Genomic DNA, 27,992 nt, shown 5'->3' with positions numbered 1-27,992 from the left:
GAGAGCGCCGGGCTGCGGAGGCGGCGGCCCCAGCGGGCGTAGGCGGCCCCTGCCCTTGCAGCGGCGGCGGCGGCGGCGGAGGACCAGGAGCCGGGAGGACAGGCGAGTGGCCCGAGGGCGGCCCGCTGCGGGCTCCGGGCTCCCTCCTCCTCCTCCTCCTCGGCCGCCGCTGCCGCTGCCGCGCCTGGAGTGGCCCGGGGCCCGGCCATGTCCGCCTTCTGCTTGGCGGGGCCCCTTTCAGCACCTTCCGAGCTGGACAGCGCCCGCCGCATGGAGAGCCCGGCAAGCGCCGCGCCGGCCCAGCCGCTCCCGACGGCCGGGCAAGAGACGGGCGGGCCGGCTGCGCACCTCGCCGGGCCGGCGGCTCTTCTTCCTCCGGCGGCGGCGGCGGCTTCTCCGCCGGCCGTGGGCGGCGAGCTGGAGCTGGCGCTGGAGGAGGAGCTGGCCCTGCTGGCCTCGGCCGGGGAAGGGCCCGGCCAGGCCGAGCCGCAGGGCTCGGCGGCGGCGTCGCCAGCCGAGCCGGAGCTGGTGTCGTTGATGAGGCAGAAGGAGAAAGACTTGGTGCTGGCCGCCCGGCTGGGCAAAGCCTTGCTGGAGCGCAACCAGGACCTGAGCCGCCAGTACGAGCGCATGTACAAGGAGCTGACCGAGAAGCTGGAGGTGAGGCTTGGCAGGCCCAGGCGGTGACTCAGGACTCGGCCGCTGGGGAGGATTGGACCGCCTTCCCCTCTTGAGGAGCCCGTGGGGTGCTCCCTCTGACCATGTGCAGAGAGCATCTCTCCAAGGTTGAGGGCCACCCTGTTGAGGGCGACCCTGTTTTAAAAATTATACCCTGTAAACCGCCCTGAGTCCTTCGGGAAAGGGCGGTATATAAATTCAATAAATTCAAATTAAATTAAATAAAATCCCCGCGCACGCCCGTTTGGCCTTCCGCTCCTCTAGAGCAGCCCTTCCCCGCGGGTTTGGGACTGCAGCTCCCGGCATTTGTAGCCACGTTTCACAGGGAGCGGGGGGGGGGGGGGTCATGGGACATGATGTCCAGAGCCCCAGGCTGGGGAAAGTGGCGGAGGATTGACACACCTTGGAAAGCTTGATTTAGGGGTGGAAAGAGGCTGGGCCTGGAGAGGGTGGGATTCTGCTTCCTCTAAGCAGAGCTTTAGAAACAAGCCGGGAGGTTTAGAGGCCGGCAAACCAGGATTGATTGAATGTCACGTGCAGGAAAGCCAGAGGAAGAAGGAAATACGTTTGGTGCTCCAGTTCTTCTCAGGTGTGCGGAGAGCACAATTCCTCAAGGCCCAAGCTGGTTGGGAATTATGGGAGTTGCAATTGTTTCATCTGGGGTGGGGTGGGAAATGCCAGAGTATTTAAAGGGACGGCGGTTACATTAAACAGGCCCACATCTCCCCCTTATGCCTGTATTTACCCGACTGTTACTCAGGGGTAAACTGAATCCACTTTCCTGGATTTGCAGAGGGTACCAAATGAGGCTAAAACAAGATTGGGTGATTTCTGTGAACCAGGCCTTTTTGGTAAACCAATTTCAGCCTTGGGTGAACTGGAATGTTGAACTGTTGAGCTCGTGTGACCTGTTGGATTCGGTAAAGTAGAAACAGGACTTTTCCCATCGATTGTGGATCAATACTGGTTTCTCCTCCTGGGCATTGAGCATTTGGGGCTTGGCTGGATTTTCTTCTTGGCCTGTTCAGGATATTGGATCCCAGGTCAAAGTCTGATACTTTGGGGACCTGGGACTCCCCTCCTCCCCATTGAAGTCCTCAGTCTATGTGATATGAACCAGGGGGGGTCTTCAAACTTGGCCCTTTGATGACTTGTGGACTTCAACTCCCAGAATTCCTCAGCCAGGCACTCTGGCTTAGGAATTCTGGGAGTTGAAGTCCACAAGTCATCAAAGGGCCAAGTTTGAAGACCCCTGATGTAGACTGTCAATACTGACCAGCAACAGCTCTTGCATGTTTCAGGCTGAAACATCAACAACCCTGTTCAAATACACTAAAAATTCAAATTTCAACCCTTCTGGAAATAATACAGAAGCAATACAGATTTCACTGATTACCAGTTGCCTGAAAAATATTTTATTGTTAAGACTTATAAAGCTGCCCAACTCAAACAGTGCAGCTCTAGGTGGAAAGCCGAGCAATTAAAACTGGACTTAGATGGATTAAGCAGGCGATTCTATTCATAGAATCCACAGCTTATACGAAGCTTCGGTATGTTGTGTAGTGAGTTAATGTTATGTGTGAACCCAGCCCTAATGACATCTAAACCATGATGGATGGCTTATTGTTGTGACTTAGGCCAGTTTGGGTTGTTGAGATCTGAGTTGAACAAACTTACTACGAGGTGAACCCAGTGAAGTTTTCATAGTTAAGTAGGACTGTTGTCCATTGGGTACTGGGGATTTGACCAAAGCCATTCTGTAACAAATTTACGGTCTTTGATACTATACTATTTAGATCTGTTCCTATCTGAGCCTAACAAACCAGAGCTTACTACAAGATGAACCCGGCAAAGCTTTCGTAGTTTCGTAGTTTGGTAGGACTCTTCTTTCGCCTACTATCCTTGGTGCTAAGCAAGTACCAACTAGACATCCAATGAAAAATTGTATTGACTTATTACATTTTTATGCCCCTCCATCTCCCCTGCAAGATGACTTTGGCCAGCATGCAAGTTATAAAACAGCTAAAATAATTAAAACATGAACAAATTAAAACCATATCAGTTAAAAATCTATACCGAAACCAAGAGAGCTACGAGATGGAAAGGATGGGGATGAGGTCTTCGTACTCCCTCAGCAACCCCCCCCCCGTGCTGGGCCACCCCCTCAGGGCCCCAGACCAAATAAAAAAGTTTTGGAGCACCAGAGGTTTGGGAGCACTGACGTTGAGAGGAATCTAGGTATCTTATTGGATCACGGCTTAAGGATGAGCCAGCCGTGTGCTGCAGCTGCCAAAAAAGCCAACGCAGTCCTAGGCTGCATCAACAGAGGGATAGTTTCAAGATCACAAGAAGGGCTGATATCACTTTACAAGGCCTTGGTAAGGCCACACTTGGAATTCTGCATCCAATTTTCGTCACCATGATACAAAACGGATGCCGACACCCTAGGGCAGAGAAGAGCAGTAAAAACAATGAGAAATCTGGAAGTTAAACCATAATGCTGCACGATTGAGGGAACTGAGTATGTGTCTAGTCTAGTGAAGAGAAGAAGGAGGGGTGATATGATAACAACTGGATTGCTTAATAATAGAAATTTGACAAATAGAGTTGCCCACAACTGCCCATAGCCTTCACCGCATACCTACACTGCGAAGGGGTTGATGGTAAGTAAGCGAAGGTTGCAGAAGACTGCAAATGGGCTGACACAAACAGCTCCCAAATCACGACGACATGTTCAGCGGCGTTACTTGTCCTCCATGCTTATTGATCGATCGGACTTCAAAGCTTTGTTCCAAGCTTTGCTGTTTGAGGGCCCTCAAGCCAGAACGTTAAATTTCACAGATGCCTGAATGCAACCGCTATGCAAGCATCTATGAATGACGGACACATATATACCCTCAAGGGTAGTGCTGGGGAAGTCTACCTGATCCTTAAGAAGAGAATAACAAGAAGAGACCTTGAAGGTCTTCTAGTCCAAACCCACCCACCCCTGCTCAAGCAGGAGATTTTATACCATTCTGGACAAATGGCTGGGTCCATCCTTCCAAACTTCCAGTGTTGGGCCAACCACAACTTCTGGAGAAAACCCGTCCCACTGGTTAATTGTTCTCACTCTCAGGAAATTTCTCCTTAGTTCTAGAGCGGTTGTCTCCTTGACTGGTTTCCATCCATGCACATCGTAACAATGGTGTTCATGTAGCCTATTCCATTCATGTTTACTCTTGTGCAATGATGAATCCGAACCAGAGAATTTCAGGGATCCTTGGAGGCTATCTAATCCAACCCTTTCTTAGGGAAGAAATGCCAAACGGAGCGTTCTTCAAAGATGAACCTCCAGCTTTCCTATCCCTCTACACCGGGCGGGCCTCTTTCTGCCATCCATTGCCAAGCTTCTCTTCAAATTCAGTACTTTCCTCAGCCTAGCCTGTTTGTTCTGTTGCAAAAGCTCAAAATGTCCTTTATTCCCTAGGCTTCCATCTGTCGATCTGAAGCTGGGTTCCTCTGCTTCCCCACCACCAACACACACACACACACACACCACATTCTACCCGATTTATATAAAATGGGCTTAATTCTTGCCTGCCTGGAACCCAGTGTTGCTGCACTGAAGGCTCCATTCAAATCTCCAGCGTTGAGAAAATAACATTTCGGCATTCAAAAGCAACCAAGCGTTGTTGTTTTTTGTAAACAGTTTCTCCGCTGATCTCTTTGAAAAGGCAGCCCGCCGGGGGATTTTCTGCACTTTTTTATGCCCTGGAACAAGCCTTCCAAACAGATTTGCAATTCCGAAGCAAACAACCCAGCAACAGGCTGCAATGGAAATTAAGTCTCTGTCCTTAATTTTTTTTTTTTAAAAAAAAGCACCCATTTTTGAAAACAAGAGTTTCCAGTTTGTTTGCCCTTAAGGTTAAGAGAGGACTGTCACATTCAAAAAGTCTGTGTATATAGGTATGTATATATGCATGTATCCCATCTTTATTGTTTTTATAAATAACTCATTCGGGGAACCGACCTAATTTATGTATTTTTATTAGATCTTTTTTTTTCTATCTTGCCTTTATCATTTTTATACGCAACTCAAGGCAGCAAATATAGATAATATTCCTTCCTCCTCCTATTTTCTCCACCCACAACAATCCGATGAGGTGCTAAGGGCTGAGAGAGAGAGGGAGGGATTGGGCCAAAGTCACCCAGCCAGTTTTTATGCCTAAGGGAGGTCTAGAATCCTCCTGGAGTCACACAAAATGCTACCCCCAAAGCAAACAAACCTGGTGTGCCAGTACTTCGTATGGAAAAGGAAGGAGATGCCCGAAGAACAGAAATAATGTTTCTGTCTTCTCAAAAATGATCCTTCGTTCACCTGTGCTCCCTGCTAACAATTTAGTAAATCTTGAAAAGCCCTAGCAGAAGAGGAATAGTTAGGTGTGGAGACTAACAGAATGACAGAGTTGGAAGGGACCTTGGAGGTCTTCTAGTCCAACCATTATACTGTTCTGCACAAATGGCTGTCCGGCCTCTTCTTAAAAACCTGGTGTTGGAGCACCCACAACTTCTGGAGGCAGGTCGTTCCACTGATTGATTGTTCTCACGGTCAGGACATTTCTCCTTAATTCCAGGTTGCTTCTCTCCTTGATTGGTTTCCATCCGTTGCTCCTTTCTGGCCACAATTGTTAAGCAAATGGCTGCGGTTGCTAACTTAGTCACACGGTTGTTAAGTGAATCTGGCTTTCCCATTGGCTTGGGTCGCAAAAGGGGATCAACATGACCCCAGGATGCTGCAACCGTCGTACATACGAGTCAGTTGCCAAGGGTCTGAATTTTGATCAGGCAACCCTGGGGATGCTGCAACGGTCTTCAGGGTAAAAACGGTCACAAGTTGCCTCTTTCTGTGCCGTCGTAACTTGAAACGGTCACTAAACGAACGGTTGTAAGTCCAGGACACACACTGCCACGTGGCTCACGCCTTCCTTTTCCCCTTTCCTGACGCAGCACCTGGAACAAGAGAAACACGAGCTGAGGCGACGCTTCGAGAACAAAGAGGGCGAATGGGAAGGCCGCGTCTCGGAGCTGGAGAGCGACGTCAAGCAGCTGCAGGATGAGCTGGAGAAGCAACAGGTCCACCTCCGGGAAGCCGATCGGGAGAAGACGCGGGCGGTCCAGGAACTATCTGAGCAGAACCAAAGACTCTTGGATCAGCTCAGCAAGGTGAGGGAGGGCCTCCGGCCGCAGGGAGGGGAACGGAGGGCCCCTGCCGATGTGGCGGGCTTGCTTGCAGGTGCTGAGGTCCAGCCTGAGGCCTTATGACGGGGAGGAGTTTGTACGCCAGTCCTCAACCGACGACCACAATGGCCGTATCCATGTATTAGCCAGGCCCAATGTCAGGGACAAGCCACCGGAACAACCCAGAGAATGGGTCTAATAGGTGTCTTTATTGCTGATCACCTGTATTACAAGAATCTCTCCAGGCCAGGGTTCTTCCAACTTGGCCCTTTGATGACTGGTGGACTTCAACTCCCAGAATTCCTCAGCCAGGCACGCGTGCCTGGCTGAGGAATTCTGGGAGTTGAAGTCCACCAGTCATCAAAGGGCCAGGTTGGAAGACCCCCTGCTCCAGACTGTCTGCTTCCTCTTGGGAAACGGCAGATACAGGGAGACTTACCACCAGCGTTGAGTCCCAAATGTCGGTCGTTACAAATGGGGCAACACCTTTTGGCCACCGTTGTGAAGTGAACCACTGCGGTGGTACCACTCGTAACACGGTTGTTAAGTGGAATCTGGCTTGTCGAAAAATCCCTAAAGGGGACTCCGGGACATCCCCGCCAACCTAAACGTGAGTCAGTTGCCAAGCAGCTGAATTTTGATCCCGGGACCGTTGGGATAGCAGGCGACGGTTGCAAGGGTGAAAAACGGTCCTAAGTCAGCTTTTCCAGTCCTGTCGCAACTCCAAACGTTTGTCGGGGGGGTTGCGAGTTGTGGGCTGCCTGTAAAACCAGTCCTTGACTTACGACTATTTATTTAAGCAACCCTTCAAAAGCTACGCTGGAAAAACGGGACTTGTGTGATCAGTCCTTGCACTTATGACTGTCAAGTGCCCCCCCTTGCCGGTCACATGACCATGATTTGGGCACGTGGGTCCCCCCCCTTTGCGTGTTTCCCAGGTAGCTCCTGCCCGTCAAAGTCAATGAGGAAGTTGCAGAGAAGGTTGCAAATCTCGCTCACACAATATCTCAATTAGTGTCCGCAGTTCTTTGCTTAACAGCCATTGAGGGAGGGGGAGGAAAGGTGCGGTCACCCAGTGCCTCCCTTCATATCTGCCCTGATTAACGACGGATTTCCTGCTCCCTATTGTGGTTGTAAGGCAAGGACCATTTGCAGTTGAGAAAAGAGCCCTGGGCATTTGCTCGCTGTTTTGTTATACATACAGCTGTCTCCTGCGACTCTTCCTCACCTGTCCTACGATAAAAAAATAAATAAATCTCCTTATCGGGAGTCGCTGGGTATTTCCGGGGCCAGCTTAATTGCTTCCAAGCCAGCTTGCCTGAGAGGAACTCATCTCAAAATGTTTTCCACGGTACCGCCTCGGATTTTTACGCTTCTGTAGCCTTGGCTAGTCTCAGAAAACAGCCGGTGCCAGTTTGAACCTGCAGAAATAGCTCAAACGGCCCCGTAGCTCCAAAGCTAGCCTTGGAGGGAATGGAGCACTGCACTGAAGCCAGCTCTTAAAAGCTACTCCATTTTTTGGGGGGGGGTTTTCTCTCAATTCCACGCAGGTAGTCCTGGACTTACGACTTCCACTTAAAATTGGATGAAACTGGATGTTTTTACAAAGAAAGGTTGTGGTGGTGGGGGCACGACGGTTTCTCACCAGAAACCTCAACATTACTTACAGTAGCTTCCCTAATCTCCTGCCAGGTTAGCCATGTGCTAGCAGCCCCGATGCTGAGTGATAATCCTGCAGCTGACTAGCACCACATATTGTCTGTGCAGCTTCTTGGTTTAATCTGAGGTCCAGATGGACCGGCCAGCTTGTTCCTCTGCTAACAAGCTCGCATTTGAAGGGAGGATCAAACGAGGGAGATTAAATGGTAGCAAACAAAGGCACAAGTATCTTGAAGGACAGGAGAGCTGGTAGAACTTCCAAAGCGGTTGGCATCTCTTAAGCAAGGAGAACTCGCTGCAACCGTTTCTGGATTGTCCTAGTTGTGTTTGTCTGTATCAGGTTTAAAATGGGTGGGCTTCCCCTTGCTGTGCTGGGGAATTCTGCCCAGTGCCAGCAGTTCGATCCTGAACAGGCTCAAGGTGGATTCAGCCTTCCATCCTTCCAAGGTGGGTAAAATGAGGAGCCAAATTGTTGGAGGCAATAATGCTGACTCTGTAAACTGTAAAGCACTGTGAAGCGGTATATAAGTCTAAGTGCTATTGCCATCCCAACACTTGTAGGGGACTCTGATAGGGAAAGCTGGTTTAGATGATCCTCACTCACCCAGCGGTGACTACCAGGGTACAGTTCTTGACTGCTGAGAGTGGCCCAGCTCTTCGCTTTCTTCTGGATCTCCAGATCCTTCAGCAAACATACCTTGGTTCCTGATGGAGCAAGCTGGGATGACCCTAATGGAGAATTCTCAACCAATTCTGGTTCTGTTCACGTGAACACTGAGGAGCATCACCACTTACTGGTCTTGGTAGTAACACAAGTTCTATGTGCGCTCGAAACTCCGTATTTTGGTAGTTTAGCACAGCAGAAAGATGGAGGCGGTGCTGGGAATGACATGTTCCCAGTTTTCTTGCTGTGTGTTCTTGCCTTGAACTTCGAATTGTGTCTCTCCAGCTGTTTTCCTTGGCTTGCCTTTGTCTTATGGACTCGCCTTTTGTCTTGGGAACTTGCCTTGGCCTAGTGCAGAGGTCCCCAACCTTTCGGGCACCAGGGATCACCGGTTCCGTGGAGAGAGGTCTTTCCATAGACCGAAGAGCGCCTGGTTTTGTGTGATGCCTGCATCCCAAGGATGGGGTTTTGCTTGTTTGTGTGGACTGGTTGCTGGCATGCCGCAGCCCAGTACTGATCCAGGGACCCCTGGCTTAGTGGACCAGACTTGCCTTTGCCTTGAGGACTAGCATTGGCTTCATTTGAGTAGCCTATATGGAACTCATTGGGGTTAAGCTGCTCCTGGCACAGGGAACTGCTGGGCAATACAATTAAGGCTTGGAAGCTTCAATAAAGACTCCTTACACCCTTGGAGTGTGTGTCTGTGTGTGTGTGTGTGTGTGTGTGCGCTTGAGTGAGTGGGATAGCCCCTGTATTTACGACAGTTATAGCTTCCCAGGGATGTGTGGTCCCCATTTGCGACTTTCCCAGCTCTCTTTTGACCAACGAAATCAATGGAGGAAGCCAAATCCACTATAACAATTGCATTCTTCACGTTAACATCCGCAGCCATCCACTTAAAACCACCACGGTCCGAAACGGGTATTAAATCAGGGGCGGCTCCCTTAAGAAGCAGCTTGATTAGTAATTCCGAGCCCCGATTCATGGCGATAAATCAAGGCAGGCACGTCTGCTTCCCTTCCCTCTGCCTCCCCTCCCTTCCCCCAAGGCTGGCTGCATGACTTGCATCCTGCCTCCCGCATTCGGCACATCGGAACAGCTCAGATCGTGCTGGGCTTGATCTTCACCGGGGATGATCAATCTTCAAACGACGTCAAGACCGGCCACTGCTCAAAGGCCCTCGTCACCAGTCGCTAGGCAACGGTACATCATTGTCTCCTGGGCAGCTGCTGTTGCCATGGTAACCCGGTGGTGGTTCCTGGTTTTGAGGGGGGGTTTTGGGGGGCTTCCCCCCCTCCCTTTTCCACTGGGCCACTACCGTGAGCCTGGTGATAATGAGGGAGACACCGCAGTGACGTCTGAAATGACTGGGAGTTATCTAGAAAATCTCTGCCTCTCTCTTGCTTTCTATCCTGGGCGTCCTTCCCGATAATAATAATACGCAGCTGGGCGCATGGGCAGAACGTGGACCATCAAATGGTTTTCAAAAGTCACAGACGAGGGACCCCCCCATTCTCCGAGATCCAAAGCCCACAGAGAAATGACTCTGCAAAAATGCTAAGGGTGTCCCTGTCTCTTGGGTTAATAATATACCTGAACGCTATACAGAGTACGGATTTTTTCCAAGTTGGAAGACTAACAGAGGTGGAAGGGACCTTGGAGGTCTTCCAGTCCAACCCCCTGCTCAGGCAGGAGACCCTACACCAGGGGTCTTCAAACTTGGCCCTTTTATGACTTGCGGACTTCAACTCCCAGAATTCCTCAGCCTTCTTTCTTTTCCTTCCTTTCTTCTTTCTTCCTCCCTCCCTCCCTCCCCTCCATCAACTATCTTCCTTCCTTCCTTCCTCTCAACCTCCCTCCTTCTCTCTCTCTCTCTCTTTCTTCTTTCTTTCTTTCTTTCTTTCTTTCTTTCTTTCTTTCTTTCTTTCTTTCTTTCTTTCTTTCTTCTTTCTTTCTTCTTTCTTTCTTCTTTCTTTCTTTCTTTCTCTCTTTCTTTCTTTCTTTCTTTCTTTCTTTCTTTCTTTCTTTCTTTCTTTCTTTCTTTCTTTCTTTCTTTTTTTCGACACACTGCCTGGATTTCCTATTGAATTCTCATCCAAATATTAACTAGATCCAACCAAATTTAGTTTTTCAACATCCGCCAAGGTTGGTTAGTGCTATTAGCAAACTGCAGGCCTGGCTCCATTAAAGGTGAATTGAAATTATGGCGTCTTCTCATATTGCAGGCGTCAGAAGCGGAGCGAAAGCTCTCCACACAGGTTCATGTCCTCCAAGAGGACTTCAGGGAGAAGAGGTCATCCACCAACCAGCACATAGTACGGCTTGAGAGCCTTCAAGCAGAGGTGAGTCCTTCAGGGTTGGGGCAGTCTTGGGCAATTGTACTCTATAGCGATGGTCTCTCAATGGAAGGGAACTTCATTTCCCAGAATTCCAAGCCAGTCCTCCACAGTTCGGAGGCCTCCAGGTTAGAGAAGCTTTGTCTGAAGTTGCCTTTGAAAAGGGTCTAGGACAGGGGTAGGCAACCTTGGCTCTTTTATGACTCATGGACTTCAACTCCCAGAATTCCTGAGCCAGCCATGCTGAGGAGAAAGGGTGCTGGCTCAGGAATTCTGGGAGTTGAAGTCCACGAGTCATAAAAGAGCCCAGGTTGCCTGCCCCTGGTCTAGGACAACTCGCTACGGCCAATTCGTCGTGGCCACCTCGCCAGAGCGATCCTGCCACGTCTAATTCACCACGGCCATCTTGCTGCGGCCATCTCACCACAGCGAATTGGTGTTTTGGAACTGTCACCACAGACAATTCCACACGGGATAATTCAACACGACAAATGTTATCTGCCACTGTTTCTTTGACATTCTTTTTTTTTTTAACCCAAAAAAGGAAATAAAAGTTGAAGAATCAGTGGTGGATAACGCTGGACGTCCTGTCACTTACAGTTTATTCCTTACACAGGGTTAAATATGAATTTGATTCACTGGTTTTTTTCCCCCATCCCATTTCTGCCTTCAAAAAAGTTTTGAGTGAAAAGCATGCGTTGAAATCCTCAAAACCATTGCGGATATAATGTGTTGGAAGAATTCCCCAGGTGCTTAAAACCGAGAGAATTTGAACTAGGGCAGTGAACCTGGGAAATATCTCAGAGTGCCTATATAATATTTGAGTTGTCCATCAGAGGTCTTTCCAGAGAAGAGGAAGAGAAGATAGTTGAGATGTTTCCCTTCCTTCACCTCGATGGAGATTCTCAAGTCATCCAGGTCATAATTGTCCCGAAGGAGCTTTTTCAGGAGGCAACTGGACTTTCTTGTTTTTCTTTGAAAACGTTTCGCTTCTCATCCCAGAAGCTTCTTCAGATCCGACTGGATGGTGGGAAACGGAGTGTAAATCCTCCCATTCTCCACAATTCAGGTGGAACTGAAGAAGCTTCTGGGATGAGGAGCAAAACGTCTTCAAAGAAAAACAAGAAAGTCCAGTTGCTTCTTGGAAAAAAAGCATCTTTCGGTTCCCTGCCTTAGGTTTACCAATTGCTTGCTCCCCACCCCCCACCCCCATTTCCTTAACCCTAATTGTCCCATTTTTAACCTTCCTTCCTCCTTCCCCATCTTCCTCATATTGGAGCAGCAAATATTGGAAGTAAGTATGAATATTTTCACAAGGCTTGAATTGCATGTCATCACATCCCACTTTTGCATGCGTTATTTCCATCCTCTTCTGCGGCTGTCTGATTTCTCGGCTGCTTCGTGGGCTTTGCGTCTCACTGGTCTGCAAATGGGGTGCTGGGAGAATCATTCACGTGCAACATACATGAAACACACCTGCTGTCTCTAAAGCACACCGTCTTTTATCGTGCTCGCTCACAAAACCTCTTTGCCAGCTAGGATGCTTGATCAAGCCCATGGGATCCATGACATTCGCCATCCTGCATGGTCAGCGGGATGCTTTGAGGAAATTCCCATCAGGCTTTGCTCATGAAAATCCTTTGGAAGTTTTCAAAGTCTCTGGAGTTTCAGAATTTTAGGATGGGGAAACGTATCCATGTGGAATTAGCTGGGGCGGGGGGTGGAAATCTGAGACTCTTCTTAGAAATCTCTACAGGCAGTCCTCAAGTTATGACCTTAAAGGAGCCCGGCCATTAGGGTCATAATGGTCGGGGACCGAGTTGGTTTGACGATTTTCTTGCAGCAGCCGTTAAGTGAATTTGGAGATCATAAGTGCAGACGTCACAGCTGTTAAACCAACACCGGTCATTAAGGAAACCGATTGTTCGCTACGGCGGAGCTTTGCCGAAAACCAGAAGAAAGTGGCCACACTCTTTGGACTGAAGGAAATGCTTTTTTTTTTCCCCTTTAATTGAATCAGACTTGAGTCAATTGGTTTGGAAGTCCCCATTCGAATCTCACCGCCATATTTTATTTTTTTTCAAAACAGATTTTTGTCTCGTTTCAGCCACCCAAGAGAGTTGCTAAATTCCCCCCTGGGCTTCTGCGTAATTAGTATTGAGAGATGTGTCTCACTTCACCAAGTCTCAGGAAGATTTTCACGTGGGAAATCTTTCTTAAATTCCCAAGGTGCAAGGAGAGAAATGCAACATGGAAGACGGCGGGCCTCTCGCTGAAGCTGGGAAAGTGAAGAAGTCCACACTAAAATTGGGACACTTTCAAGCGTGACCTTTATTTCCAAGTGGGCTCTGAATTTCAGGCAGAGATAGCAAGGCAGTTAGTTAAGTGAGTTCTGCCCCATTTTGCCACCTTCCTGGCCGCGGTTCTTAAACGGACCGTGGCAGTGGTGAAGTTAGTAACACGGTTGTTTAAGCGAACCTGGCTTCCCGGTGGACGTTGCACGTCAGAAGGTAGTAAAATGGGATCACGTGGTCCTGGGAGCCTGCAAGCGTTGTAAACGCGAACCCGTTGCCAAGCGTCTGAATGTTGGTCGCGAGGCCGTGGGGATGCTGCAACGGTCATAAGGCTGGAGAACGGCGACCAGTCGCTTTTTCCCAGTGCTGTTGTAACTTCAAAGAGTCCCTAAACAAATGGTTATAAATCAGGGACTACCTGCGTTAGGTACCCTATTCGAAGCTGCTGGCCCAGGAGCCAAAGTCACCTTCTTTTGATGAATAGAATTCAAATTTTTAATGCCATATCAGGTTCTTGAGTAAGTTCCATCTCACAGTTGTTAAGCTGTCTTATTTTTCTCCAGCTTTTCTTTTCTTGTATCTCTCTCTCTCTCTCTCTCTCTCTCTCTCTCTCTCTCTCTCTCTCCCTTCGTTTGGGGGACTTTTGACGCCTTATCTCATGCCTGACCTGGGAACAAATGTACACCTAAATGTACATTTAGACGTATCTTAGACGTTAGGGAAGCAGGAAGTGGGGTAGGTTTGGGCTACCCCCCTTTCTCCAACTTCCAGGGACATTCCTGCTTACGTTTCTTGCTGGAAACGGCGGTGCCTTATCATGGCAGAGGGAGAAGGGGAAAATTCTGCTTACCGGCTGGGCCAAAAATGTTGCCTACGCTGCACAATATTGCAACAGCGGTTAAGCAACTTCCGTGATTGGAATTTCTCTAATCTGGCTCCTACCCTAACAAAGACGCACGTGGGTGGGTGAGCACAGCCAGGTAGACAGAAGTCTTCTGTGTGTGGATTGTGTGTGTACATGTTTACATGTACATTCATACGTATATACACACAAGCGCACTTTCACATTCACATACAGGCACACCCGTACACATTACACGTTCACACACACCTATGTATATTTGTGTGTATTATATAGGTGCATGCACACCCAAGAAAGCACACACGCATATTCCCACATACAGATTTATATACGAAGACACACACACAAAACCTCTGTAATGCAAGACAATTCTATGCCTAATAGCTCCCCCGCCCCTTGGGGGGGAGACAGGAGGGCTCTCTTGTAACTCTCAGAATCTCCCTGAGCAGGAGGGTTGGACTAGAAGACCTCCAAGGCCCATTCCATTCTAATTCTAATTCTAATTCTAATTCTAATTCTAATTCTATTCTTCATTCCATTTTTCTATTCTATTCTATTCTATTCTATTCTATTCTATTCTATTCTATTCTATTCTATTCTATTATTCTATTCTATTCTACTCTACTCTACTCTACTCTACTCTACTCTACCCTACCCTACCCTACCCTACTCTACTCTTCCCCCCTCCCCCACAAATCCACTTTGTCAGGGCCAGCCTGGTCTTCTCAGCAATGTGAAGCCACAAATGATGTTGTCTCAGAGGTTCCCCCCCCCACACACACACACTCACACCTTGTGCAGGCTGAACACAACCACAAAGGACCTTTCCCAGAGGGAGGGAGGGAGGGAACAGTTGGCCTTGTATTTGGGACCGATGGCGGGAGGGGAACCAGGCAGTTGGGGGGGGGGAAAGAGCCCGGTGACCTTTCGTGGAACCCAAGTTCATCTTTTAATCCCTCGGGAATTCCAGAGAACAGAGTGAGCGCCCGGCCTCTTTCCCTCCCTCTCCTTTGCTTGGCAACGCACATTCCAGCTCGCAAATTTAAATTCCTCCCACTCCGCAAGCCAGTTCCATAAAGGGGGGGGGTCAGCCTGGGGAGAGAGACCAGTCCTTCTTCCGTTCTCTTCCCACATTCCTCTCTCCGTCAGTTCCAGGCTGTGTCCACAGGTGTGGCTTCTTTCTGCCAGGTTCGTTCTCTTCTAGCCTCTCCAGAGCCCAGGCGTCCCTCTCTTCTCCAGAGCGGAGGGGGGGGGGCTTGCTCAGTCTTGACCTTGGGACCCCCTACTTTTTTTTTCAGATTAAGATGCTGAAGGATCGGAAGCAGGACCTGGAGCGCCGTCTCAGCGCCATGATGGAGGAGAACAACCTGCTCCAGGGGACGGTGGAGGAACTTCAAGATCGTGTCTTAATTTTGGAACGGCAAAGCCATGAAAAAGATATGCAGGTAGGAATGGAAGCAGGGGACCCAGAAAGGAGGAGGAGGAGGAGGAGGAGGAGGAGGAGGACTGAGGAGTCCTTGATGGTCTCTGAGCTGGGTTGTTTTGTTGCAAATGTTTCATGACCCAACTAGGTAGCATCATCAGTGCGAGGAGGAGGAGGAGGAGGAGGAGGAGGAGGACTGAGCAGTCCTTGGTGGTCTCTGAGCTGGCTTGTTTTCTTGCAAATGTTTCATGACCCAACTAGGTAGCATCATCAGGAGGAGGAGGAGGAGGAGGAGGAGGAGGAAGAGGAGACCAAAGAGGGTTTTGCCTTGGGAGTCTCAATAATTTTGGAGGTCCATCTCAGCCCTACGATGGGACACAAGAAAAAGGGAGGGAGTAGATTTGGGACACATGCAGAGTACTTCATGTGTGTTTTTTCCTCTGGTAACACTAAATAAACCACAGTAAAGTAAAGTAAAATTGTGGTTGCTCCATCACTGGAGGCTTTCAAGAAGAGACTGGACAGCCACTTGTCTGAAATGGTAATAGGATCTCCTGCTCGAGCAGGGGGTTGGACTAGAAGACCTCCAAGGTCCCTTCCAACTCTTATTCTGTTCTGTTCTGAAGTATCTCCCCTCTTCCAATCCATGAAAACCCACTTGAGATTTCTGGATCATTGCAAGTAATGCAAGCCGATCCTTCTACCTCCTGGATCTAAGGTCTTATGGATTTTCCTAGTTGGTTGGCGGTGTTTCCTTCAACCCAAGACCACAGATGTATCGTCTCCCTCTAAAATCAGGAGGGTCCACTCCAAGACCCCAAATTTGTTGTCAAACTAATTTTCCACGTGATATAGTAGGTCGAGGTGTGTATACTGAAATTCCCTAGGAGTAATCTTTGGGATTATGCAGTATGACATAATAATAATAATAATAATAATAATAATAATAATAATAATAATAATAATAATAATAATAATAATAATAATAATAATAAGAAGAAGAAGAAGAAGAAGAAGAAGAAGAAGAAGAAGAAGAAGAAGAAGAAGAAGAAGAAGAAGAAGAAGAAGAAGAAGTTGGAAGGGACCTTGGAGGTCATCTAGTCCAACCCCCTGCTCAGGCAGGAAACCTTATACCATTTCAGGCAAATGGCTGTCCAGTCTCTTCTTAAAAACCTCCAGTGTTGGAGCATTCACCACTTCTGGAGGCAGGTTGTTCCACTGGTTAATTGTTCTCACTGTCAGGAAGTTTCTCCTTAGTTCTAGGTTGCTTCTCTCCTTGATTAGTTTCCATCCATTGCTTCTTGTCCTGCTTAACGTAAGTTAAATTAAGCAAGACTGCACTGAGGTCCCGGCCCTTTTCCTGAAAAGTTCACTGGAGGAGGCCTTCAACAGCTATTCTAGGCCAAGCTGGGTTGCGTTTCAATCACTGGCGGATGGACCTTGGTTAATTCTCTCTCTGGGCTAACTTTTCACCCTGTCAGTTGCACCAAAGCCAGATGGAGCTTCAAGAGGTGAGACTGTCGTATCGGCAGCTGCAGGTCAAGATGGAGGAGCTGAATGAGGAACGAAGCCTCCATGATTTCAACTCCACCAGGATGTCTTTGCTGTCGGAGATTGAACAGAGCATGGAAGCAGAGGAGCTGGAACAAGAGCGAGAACAGGTAGGATGCTGTGGGCTCCAGAAAACTTTGGAAGTTGCGCAACCGTTGGTGAATGGCTTGGGCTTCTAGGAGGTTCCTTCAGCTGAATGTTCTTAAGCTGGTCAGATTCCAACAGGAGGAGGAGGAGGAGGAGGAGGAGGAGGAGGAGAAGGGGAGAAGGAGAAGGAGAAGAAGAAGAAGAGGAGGAGGAGGAGGAGGAGGAGGAGGAGGAGGAAGAGGCGGAGGAGGAGGAGGAGAAGAAGGAGAAGGAGAAGGAGAAGGAGAAGAAGAGGAGGAGAAGGAGGAGCCACTATGGTGCCATTGAAGCCCCACCCACATGGTCTGTGCTTTGATTGTACTAAATTGTACTAAAAAAGGAAGTGTCACTAAATGAACTCTTGTAAATCGAGGCCTACCTGTACATAATTATATCCTGGCTTTGAAATTTATCAGATGGGTATTGTAGTTTTCTGACCCCCCTCCACTGTTTTCTTTCTTCTTTCTTTCTTTCTTTCTTTCTTTCTTTCTTTCTTTCTTTCTTTCTTTCTTTCTTTCTTTCTTTCTTTCTTTCTTTCTTTCTTTCTTTCTTTCTTTCTTTCTTTCTTTCTTTCTTTTTTTCTTTTTCTTTTTCTGTTATCCCAGTTGAGGCTGCAGCTTTGGGAGGCCTATTGCCAAGTCCGCTACTTGTGCACCCACCTCCGGGGGAACGACAGTGCGGATTCTGCCGTCTCCACCGACTCTTCCATGGATGAGTCTTCCGAAACCTCATCAGCCAAAGACGTGCCAGCCGGCAGCCTGCGGGCTGCGCTCAGCGAACTGAAGAGGCTGATCCAAAGTGTGATTGACGGCACAGATTCCCCGGTTAGTGGGGTCTTGCGGGGTGTGGGTGGGTGTGGGTGGGTGGTGCAGAAGAAGCAAAGCCAGTTCTACGATTCCCCCCCCCACTCCACCAATCTAGTTGAAGCACTTTATTTCGGGAAAACACCCTGCCCCTTTTGAAAGTTCTCCGCTTCTGACTTAGGGGTTTGCGAGTGGTTTTTCTCAGGCTGCCCACCGGCCCAGGTAAAATTCCTTTTCTTCCAATCGTAGCCATTCCCCCCCACCCCTTCGCTCCCTTTGCTTCTTTCTCAAGTTGCGCCTCTTGAGTCAACCTCGACAAATCCTCTACTACCCACCCACCCACCCCCGGGGTAAAAAGACTTCTATATTCCTTTTTTTCCAGGGGTCTCGGCGAAGTGACGACGACGCTTTGGAAGAACAGATCAAGCAAACGAGCGAGGATTCGAGAGCCCTGAGGGAATTAATGGAAGGCGAGCGGGGGAAACTGAGGCAGAGTCTAGAAGAGCTACAGCAGCTTCACAGCCAGGTAAAGCAAGGATGGGGCAAGGATTTGAATTTGAATTTGAATTTTATTGAATTTATATAGCGCCCTTTCCCGTAGGACTCAGGGCAGTTTACAGGGTATATAAAACATCGATACAAAAATTAAGAATAATTAAAAAGATTAAATTAAATCCCTAAAAAATATAAAACCCCAATTAAAACCCCAATTAAAACTCAGCCTGGGCCGGAAAGCTCGAAGAGCCAGGTCTTCAGGTCTCGGCGAAATGATCGAAGGTTGGGGGCAGTCCTAAGCTCCACGGATATGCCTCCGTTGCTCTTTTGAAGTTCTTCCTGAGAGAGAGAGAGAGAGAGAGAGAGAGAGAGAGAGAGAGAGAGAGAGAGAGAGAGAGAGAGAGAGAGAGAGAGAGAGCAGATAGGTAAATAGATACCTAAATGCAGAAATAAAAATCGCTCACCGCCATGAAACCCCAAATTATTAATTTTTTTTAAAAAAATAAAAGGATAACGAACCCAGTCACTAATAGGCAGCATCAAGATTCTCCCTGATTTTACCTGGCGCAGGTGGTCCTGAATATAATCCGGAATTGAGCCCTGAAGGGCTTTATAAGTGATAAAGGGCACTTTGGATTTGTACCGGGAAACCCAACAGTTACGTTGCTGACTTGACTTCCACCTGTCAGTCAAACCAGCCACTCTGCACCAGTTGGGAAAAATCTGAACAGTCTTCAAGGGCCGCCCCAGGTAAACTGTGCGTCCGTCGAGCCACATCTGGATGAGTGGCTCAAACATCTGTCACCAAAGCCAGAAGAAGCGTCTAAGGCGCCAGCTAAAGATGGACAAAGGTCTCCATTTGTAGTTCAAGCAGGAGCCACCAGCTCCTTTAGGTGGGGCACAACCTCAACCAAACATCAACACAACACAACACAGCCAACCGACCCAACCTCAGCCAAGGCCCAAACGGCAGCATCTAAGGAGCCAGATGCCTTTTTTTGAACAAACAGCTTCTCCATTCACGGAGATTTTTCTTTTTTTCCCTGGAGTTTTAACCGTGGCGCAGATCGGCTGGTCTTTCTCGATTCGCCAACTCCTGCTAGGGACACCTCCAGATGGAACGGCTGTGTCCTTTTGCCTTGGTGCGAAAGCCACAACCGCAGCCTTGCCTTGAATTCCTCCCCCCCCCCCGCTTTTGTCTTCTCAGGTGACTCTGCTGAGCGTAGAAATGACGTCGCTGAAAGAGGAAAGAGATCGGCTCCGGGGATCGGTAGACGATAAGGAGATGAGCGAGCAGCTCTTGAAGGCTATCAGAGACCGAGACGACGCAATCTCTAAGTAAGCTGATCGGTTTGCTGGGCGTTTGGAAGACGTTGAGGATGCCCAGCCTATCGAAGAGAAGGATTGTGGGGAGGGGGAGATATGATAGTTGTCTTCCAGTATCTGAGGGGGGGGGCTCTCGCAAAGAAGAGGGGACCAGCCTATTTTCTGAAACACCTGAAGGCAGGGCAAGAAGCAACCGGGTGGAAGCTTGTTAAAGAGAGAAGTAAAGAGAAATTTTCTGGAAGTTTTCAAAAATAGACTGGACAGCTACCGTATTTGTTTGGAACGGTATAAAGTCTCCTGTCTTGAACAGGTGGATGGACTGGAGGTCACCTGAGGCCCTTTGGTTCTATCTTCTCTGTCTCCCTCCCTCCCTCCCTCCCTCTCCCTTTCCCTCCCTCCCCTCCTCTCCCTTTCCCTCCTTCTCTCTCTCCCTCCCTCCCTCTCTCTTTCCCTCCTTCTCTCTCCCTTTCCCTCCCTCCCCTTCTCTCCCTTTCCCTCCCTCCCTTTCCCTCCTCTCCCTCCCTCTCTCTTTCCCTCCTTCACTCTCCCTCCCTCTCCCTCTCCCTCTCCCTTTCCCTCCTTCTTTCCCTCCCTCTCTTTCCCTCCTTCGCTCTCCCTCCCTCTTCCTCCCTCTCCCTTTCCCTTCTCTCTCCCTCCCTCTCCCTTTCCCTCCTTCTTTCCCTCCCTCTTTCCCTCCTCTCTCCCTCCCTCTTTCCCTCCTCTCCCTTTCCCTCCCTCCCCTTCTCTCCCTTTCCCTCTTTCTCCCCCTCCCTCTCCCTCCTCCCTCCCTCCCTTTCCCTCCTTCGCTCTCCCTCCCTCTCCCTCTCCCTTTCCCTCCTTCTTTCCCTCCCTCCCTTTCCCTCCTCTCTCCCTCCCTCTTTCCCTCCTCTCCCTTTCCCTCCCTCCCCTTCTCTCCCTTTCCCTCTTTCTCCCCCTCCCTCTCCCTCCTCCCTCCCTCCCTTTCCCTCCTTCGCTCTCCCTCCCTCTCCCTCTCCCTTTCCCTCCTTCTTTCCCTCCCTCCCTTTCCCTCCTCTCTCCCTCCCTCTCTCTTTCCCTCCCTCCCCTTCTCTCCCTTTCCCTCCTTCTCTCTCCCTTTCCGTCCCTCCCCTTCTCTCCCTTTCCCTCTTTCTCTCTCTCCCTCCCTCTCCCTCCCTCTCCCTTTCCCTCCTTCTCTCTCCCTTTCCCTCCCTCCCCTTCTCTCCCTTTCCCTCTCCCTCCCTCTCCCTTTCCCTTCTTCTTTCCCTCCCCCTTTCCCTCCTCTTCCTCCCTCTCTCTTTCCCTCCTTCTCTCCCTCCCTCCCTCTTTTATTCCTTTTCTCTTCCTCTGATAATGGACCCATAGCACAGGTCTGATTGTGATCAGCCAAAAGTGTCCGGTTGGCAGAAAGAAAGAAAGAAAAAAGAAAGTCCCAATAGCTACTCGTTGCTGCCCCCTCTTGCCTGATCAGAGAACATTTGTTGGCTACTGAGTTCGACGCCAGAAAAACAGGAAGCTTCTGGTATTTTAGGCTGTGTGTAGGTTACTGACTCTTCTGTATCCATGGAAACTGGCTACTTAGGAAGTCCAATCTTTAATACTCATTCTGCAAAGGGAATTTTTTTAAATGAGTTTTTTTCCCCTTTTGCAATGCAAAGACATTTGCAATGGAGATTGTGTTCTGCCAGCCCCAGATGCGTAGGCAGAGAGATATTATTTTTTTTTTAAAAAAAATCAGAGTTTCATGAATGACCACTGTTGCTTGGTAGAATAGCCATCTGGATCAGCTTTCCCAAGCCTGGCACCCCTGAGATGGGTTGGGACTGCAGTTCCCATATTCCCCAGCCAGACACCTAAACCAGGCTGACTTGTGGGAAGAGACGAAAGGCTTACCGGAAACCAAAGGGCTCTTAATGGTTGCGTGACCGTTGGTTTTGCTTTTTTCAGGAAGAACGCCGTTGAGATGGAGCTGGCCAAATGCAGGATGGACATGATGTCGTTGAACAGCCAGCTGTTGGATGCCATTCAACAGAAGCTTGATCTTTCGCAGCAGCTGGAAGCCTGGCAGGTAGGAGGAAGAGGAAGCCAGGCCCAGGTCCACGTAACCCACAGAGTTCTTCTTGTGGGGCAGTGCCACGTGGGCTTGATAACTAAAGGCCTCCCTTGCCAGGAGACCGGAAGTAGAGGGAACCAGGGCGAACGTCTCAAAAACGTCTTTTTCTCCACCCTTTTACCTCCCTGTGTTTCTTCTCTTCGATCCAATCAGACCGTAAGTCGGGGCAAGAAAAACGGTTTCAAATGCAAAGAGGCGAGGGAGGCCAGCCTTTCTCCTTTTACCTCCAAGCTTTTGTTAGATCCCACCGTAAGCGGGGTTTCACGAAACCTTTGAGACGCTTGGATGGAGGAGAGACAGTTGAACCCTCTTCCCCTTTGGTGGGGCTCAGCTTGGGACACTTGCGGGGGTGGGGGTGGGTAAAAGCCCATAAAGAGGGCTTCTGAAGGAGGAAAAGCTGGTTTGGATCACGGCTTGACATCCCTGCAAAATGTCACCGGCCAACTGGCAGAGATTCAGCTCCAGCCGGGACCAGACGGGGTCCTCGTTTCTCCAAGGCTGAATGGCGCAATAGATGAATTTGTGGACGATACACATTCATTGACCCCCCCTTATGGGAGGAGGAGGAGGAGGAGGAGGAGGAGGACTGTTGGGCACTTGGTGCTCTCTGAGCTGGCTTGTTTTCTTGAAGATGTTTCATTACCCAACTAGGAAACAGCATCAGTGCTAGAAGGCAGTAGGGTTTGCAGGGAAGAGGAGGAGGAGCAGGAGGAGGAAGAGGAGGGGGAGGAGGAAAAAGAAGAGGAGAAAGAGGAGGAGGAGAAGGAGAGTTGGGCTCTTCTTGAAGTCCTTCTTCCTAGGGGTGACGACCTGCAGAACTGACCTCCAAAGGATATCAGCCACCCAGTTCCTCCTCTTCTAGCGTCCCTCCCTTCCAACCAGCAGATCCCAAGAGGCCATCTCCTCTCTTCCCTTACAAGGCTTGAAGTTGAGCCCTTGGGACTGGTGGCTGCTTTCTAGACTCTGAGGTGGCCCCTCAAACTCTGCTTGGCCTTGTGCAACCCCCCCTCCCCTTGATACACAAAGGGGGGGGCATCACAAGTGGGCGCTCCCGTCCCCGTCTCCCGCAACTCTCCTGGTTGAACTTCTCCTCTTCTCCTGGAAAGTCATTTCTCTCTTTCTCTTCTCTTTCCAGTTTGCTTCTTCAGGCCTTTTCACTATTTGGCTTCTCTGGTTTCTGATCTAGTGGCCTTTATCACTTCCCGTAATGACAGCTTTAGTCGTACACCCCTCCTGCCTTTAAGGTGAGCGCCCCCTCCCCGCCGCTTCTTCCCTTTCCCGTGTCATACCTCCTGTCCCATCCCACCCGGCTATCGCTTCATCCTTTCGGGGCAGAATCTGGCAAGGTTTAGAACAGGGGTGGGCAACTAGGCGACTTGACGACTTGTGGACTTCAACGCCCAGAATTCATGCTGGCCCAGGAATTCTGGGAGTTGAAGCTCACAGGTCGTAAAGTCGCCTAGTTCCCCACCCCTGGATTAGACCGTAGACTATAGAATCATCGGCAGGAAGGACCTCAGAGGTCTTCTAGTTCAACAACCCTGCTCAAGGCAGGAGACCTGGAGACCTCCTGGTCAAATTGTTGTCTTTGGAAACTATTGGGGATGCTGAGATGTTGCTACAAGAGGCATCGGTTGGATTTCAGAGTGGGGGAGGTGGAAGAGTGGTGGATTTCAGAGTGGGGGAGGTGCCCGCTTCAAAACCACCCCTTGCGTAGAAAATGGGTCATACATTGCACGGCAAGAAGTTGGCCATTGAGACGCCAAATTTCGGAAACACGGTGTCAAGATAGATACCGCCCGTGGGAAGGTAGGTAGCTAACCTCTGTTTTGGAAGGGAAGGAATGCAAATGTCCTATAAACTATGGGTGCCTCGTCCGTGTTGAAAGGCACGAATAACTTATTGTCCAGATATCTTTCGCACTTGGGTCCTCATCTGAAAAATGCGTCTTGGTCACTTGGCTGGCCTGTCTCTTGTTTAATAGAAGCGAAATATTTGTGGAGTCCTCGGTGTTCTCTGAGCTGGGTTGCTTGCTTGCAGACATTTCATTACCCAACTAAATAACATCATCCATGTTGCTGGACAGTGCGGGGTTTGTTCTGTCTATAAACAGTACTTGCCCTGCCAGCGTTTGTGGAGGTGGGTTTTTTCTCCTTGGTAGTTCTTTAATTAGGGTGTTATTTTCTGCTTGATTGTTTGTCTGGGATCAATCTCCGCTTCTCTATGGGTGCTGGCTACTGGAGAAGAACGTGTTTTGGCCTTTTTAGTTTCCTCCTTTGTTGTCTCTTTTGAATGATGTGTAAACATGGTTCACCTCAATGGGTCTGTGGATGGCTGATTTGTCTGAATGCTGAAGCTCTCCAAGAATTCTGCAGCGTTCTTGATAGGGCCACGGCCCAAGGGTTGTGGACCCCTGCTCTCTCTCTCGCTCCCCCTTCCATCGTCACTGTCTTCTCCTGAACCGTTATTCTCTTCCTGGCCGTAGGATGACATGCAGAGGCTCATCGACCAGCAGCTGATGGACAGACATCCTAAGGAATGGAGCCAGACAATGACGTGCAACTTCACCAGCAGCAGCAGCAGCAGCAGCAGCAGCAGCGGCCACAGAGCCAAGCGTCGTGCCCAGCCTTCACTTCTGCTGAGGCTCCAGCAGCAGGGCTCTGAGCCGGCTGGGGCCGAAGGAAACCGCCTGTTTTCTTTTTTCAAGAAAAATTAATTGGAAGGGAGCAGTCCCCGTTTCCCCCTATTCCTGTTGGGTGGGCGATGGAGTGTGTGTGTGTGTGTGTCAGGAAGGAAGCTGTGAGAAGCTGGTGGCAGATGGTTCCCCCAGCCCTGATCATCAGGTGACCTCCTGCCAAAAGGCCGTTCGGCCTTTGCGTACATCACATGCCCAGACACACAGACACACAAGCTGCGAGGTTTGATTCGCGTTTACAGACCCCCTTGTCCATCTCTTTGCGTTGACAGGGAAGGGTATCCTTGACCTCTTCACCGACCCCCATCAGCTTTGGTTAGACTCCAGTCTGGGTTTCCTTCGATAGGCAGTCCTTGACTTACATCCATTCGTTTAAGGGCCGTTCGAAGTGACGACGGCACTGAATGCTTAGGACCGGCTTTCGCGCTCACAACCGTGGCAGCATCGCCAGGGTCATGTGATCGAAATTCGGGCGCTCGGCAACTGGCACGTACTTATGACGGTTGCACTCTGCCCTGGGGGGGGTCACGTGATCGCCATTGGTAAGCTTCTAATCTGGCTCCCGACGTGCCGAGTCAACAGGGGAAGCCAGGTTCTCTTAACGACCGAACGATTCACTTAACAGCTGTGGCGGGAAAGGTCGTAAAGTGAACTAAAACTCCCTCCACAACGATCTTGCGATGGAAATGTCGGTCTCAACTGTGGCCATAAATCGAGGACTGCCTGAATTGCACATAGGGCTAGGACAGGGGTAGGCAACCTGGGCTCTTTGATGACTTGTGGACTTCAACTCCCAGAATTCCTGAGCCAGCCGTGCTGAGGGGAAAAGGGAGAGGTTTCCATCCTGAGCCATGCCGGCTCAGGAATTCTGGGAGTTGAAGTCCACGAGTCATCAAAGAGCCCAGGTTGCCTACTCCCGGGCTAGGATCTTGAGGTTGCTGGTTTCTGGCAGAGAGCCAACTGTGAAAGAGACATTCAGTCTGTATGACCTGAAGAGGCCCCAGAGGAGTCAAAATTTAAGGCAGAGGGTGAAGCCCCATGTCTCTCTCTCTCTGTTTTGCTTCTGGTTACTTGACACGAAGAGCGTGGGGCTGGCTAGGCAGTGTGATGGCGACTTGCCTTCCTTCAGCAATGCTACACTTCACATGGGAAAGTGTTCAGGGAAAACCACTTTTCTTTCATTTAGGAGAGCAGGTGACCCAAGGCCTGGGTTCCAGGAAGCAGATCTTGCAGACCTTTTGAAGCGTTATGCAAAATCTGGAAAGGACACTTTCTTCCTCGTCCAAATCCATAAGACTCGCTTCCATCCTTAACTGGTCTGTTGCCTTGTCGCCGGAGGAGGTCAGGTGGAAACGAGGGCAGAGGAGAAATGATAGAGGGATCTTCTCTCTAGAAAGAGAAGGATCCTGCGGCCTCCAGGAGAAACCTTCAAAAGACTCCAGGTTTGCTCCCTCAGTCGTGTGTCTCACGCTTCCTTCCTCACTAGCCACCCGACCATCTCTCCAGAGAAGACCCAGAGAAAATACGAAGGGGGTTAAAATAGCCCATCCCATCAGAGATCGATTATCCTTCCAACAATTGTTCGGTGTCTTCCAGAGATCTTGGACCCCTGTCCTGTACAGGTTGACATGAGAGGGAGCCTGGCCCAACACATCTGGAAAACACCAGCTGAAGGAAGAGGCTGTAGGTAGACAGAAATCCAGTCTTCCTGCTTAAAAATCCAGGATTAATATTTTATATTCTGGGGGTATGCACTTATGAGGTAGCTGGGCTGTGGGGGGGGCATTTGACCGGCCCCCAAATCACCCAGGCAACTTCCATGGCTGAGGTTGGACTGGATCTCCCAGCGTCTAGCTAAGGATCTTCATGTCTACGCCACTCTGCTTTTGGGGTTGAGAGACGGTGGTCCAATGTCTCCCAGGGAGCTTCTGCGACTAAATAATGGTGAGATTAGAACCGGGGTCTCCCCCACTCTTAGGTCACCACTCTGGGAACAATAAACTTGGGAACAATAGCTCCAGCAGAGCCACGATCTCCGCTACTGAGGTCCTTTTGGAGCGATTAGGTTATAGCAGCAGGAAACGCAGCTCTGCAGATTTTTAAAATTAGCATCATGGAGATAGCTGCTTACAGCTTCCTAGTTTGAAGCTCCAGGAGAAGAAGAAGAAGAAGAAGAAGAAGAAGAAGAAGAAGAAGAAGAAGAAGAAGAAGAAGAAGAAGAAGAAGAAGAAGAAGAAGAAGAAGAAGAAGAAGAAGAAGAAGAAGAAGAAGAAGAAGAAGAAGAAGAAGAAGAAGAAGAAGAAGAAGAAGAAGAAGAAGAAGAAGAAGAAGAAGAAGAAGAAGAAGAAGAAGAAGAAGAAGAAGAAGAAGAAGAAGAAGAAGAAGAAGAAGAAGAAGAAGAAGAAGAAGAAGAAGAAGAAGAAAAAAATGCGGTAGCTGGTCAGATAGAATGAAATTGACTTGGTAGTTTGCAACATCTAAGTCCCGGGTCTCCAAACTTGGCAACTTGAAGACTTGTGGACTTCAACTCCCAGAATTCCTCAGCCAGCTAGATTGTTTATTTCTCCCTGACAACCTTCATACATCGGTGTTTCCAAAATGTTCCTCCCCCTGAATTCAGACCATGATGAATTCCATCATCCCCGGCCAACATGGCTTAGCAAAGACTGGGCCGGGTGTAATCTGGCCCTTTCCGAGCTCCTGAACCAAGACAGGTGTAGGCAAGAGAATCCCGACATATATGGCCAATAAAACGTACGTCATCCCTGTATGCTTGGCAGGAAGCCACCTGAGATGATGGCTGTATTCAGACAATCTTCCTGACCTAGGATTAATGGAACAGGTGTAGGAGTTGACACCACAGGCTGAGCTACAGTGTGATTAGCTTGTTTGGGATGCACATGTGCCCGATGAGTTTCTTTTGAGTAGGGGCAGTAGTGCAGAGATTGCGCTAGGAAAATTCAGAGGAAGGTAGTTTAAAAATAATAATAATAATAATAATTGCCTGGGTATCAGTGCAGGAAGCTGTGAGCTTATCCTGCACTGGAATGATATGGGGAGGGGCTTCAGACTCTTCCAATATTACTGACACCCCTCTCCAGCAAAGATGGCTACCGTCATTTGGGGTTGGAATAGCATAATGAAAGCAATTGCTGCGTATCATCATTCCCTTTATGGAATTTGGGGTCTGCTGGTCGTTCGTTTGCTACCTTTCCCAGAATCTAGGTGGTGACTGTGTGTGTGTGTGTGTGTGTGTGTGTGTGTATGTGTGTGTGAACCAGGGGGTGATAGTAGGTGGAACAACTAGAAGGAGGAGGCCAAGGAAAGGAGACTTGACCGCTGATTTAGGAACAATGGTTGACCAACCGGGTAAGACCTATCTTCTTCCTGACAGGCCAAAGATTAGACTAGGAAAAAGACGTAGGTAAAAGCTGGTGGAGTTGGTTCAACCCCCAAGCTCTTGCCCTTGAAAATACACCACCTTTGTGTTCGTCCATTGTTCTTAAAAACCCACCGACCTTTCTTAAGTCTTCTGCCTCTTGGTCAAAAAGCTCACGGAGGTGTCCCAGGGGTGCAGAAGAGACGGTGGCCCTTCATCTCTCCATAGCTGAGCTCCTGGGGGGGGGGACGGCTCCCATCTTTAAAAAAGGGGGAGAGGGAAAAAAAAAGCAACCGAGTTCAGGGAGTCCTCAATTTACAACCGTTCGTAGGGTGACTGTTTGAAGTTACAACGGCACTGGGGGGAAAAAGTCACTTGGGACCGGTTGTCGC

General features: G+C 49.4%; 1 protein-coding gene across 2 annotated transcripts; it reads left to right on the top strand.

The window, feature by feature from the left end:
• Positions 1-207: 207 nt before the first annotated feature.
• On the top strand, positions 208-27,746 carry BICDL1 (BICD family like cargo adaptor 1; the record flags this gene model as incomplete). 2 transcript variants are annotated; one of them, XM_081339374.1, is made up of 10 exons in its annotated part: positions 208-660; positions 5,668-5,883; positions 10,447-10,563; positions 15,012-15,158; positions 16,618-16,797; positions 17,431-17,637; positions 17,999-18,142; positions 19,319-19,449; positions 21,361-21,481; positions 24,012-27,746. In XM_081339374.1, 10 exons carry the CDS (start codon positions 208-210, stop codon positions 24,240-24,242), a joined length of 1,947 nt encoding a protein of 648 aa, XP_081195500.1. In that variant the 3' UTR covers positions 24,243-27,746. The 2 variants fall into 2 exon arrangements, with proteins under 2 accessions (XP_081195500.1, XP_081195499.1); XM_081339373.1 differs by having other exon boundaries at positions 17,419-17,637.
• Between the last annotated feature and the right edge of the window lie 246 nt (positions 27,747-27,992).

Source organism: Vipera berus (assembly GCF_964194415.1).
Source record: "Vipera berus genome assembly, chromosome: 14".
Taxonomy (NCBI): domain Eukaryota; kingdom Metazoa; phylum Chordata; class Lepidosauria; order Squamata; family Viperidae; genus Vipera; species Vipera berus.
Note: the sequence above shows the minus strand (reverse complement) of the source record. Positions and strands in the feature narration are given on the sequence as shown.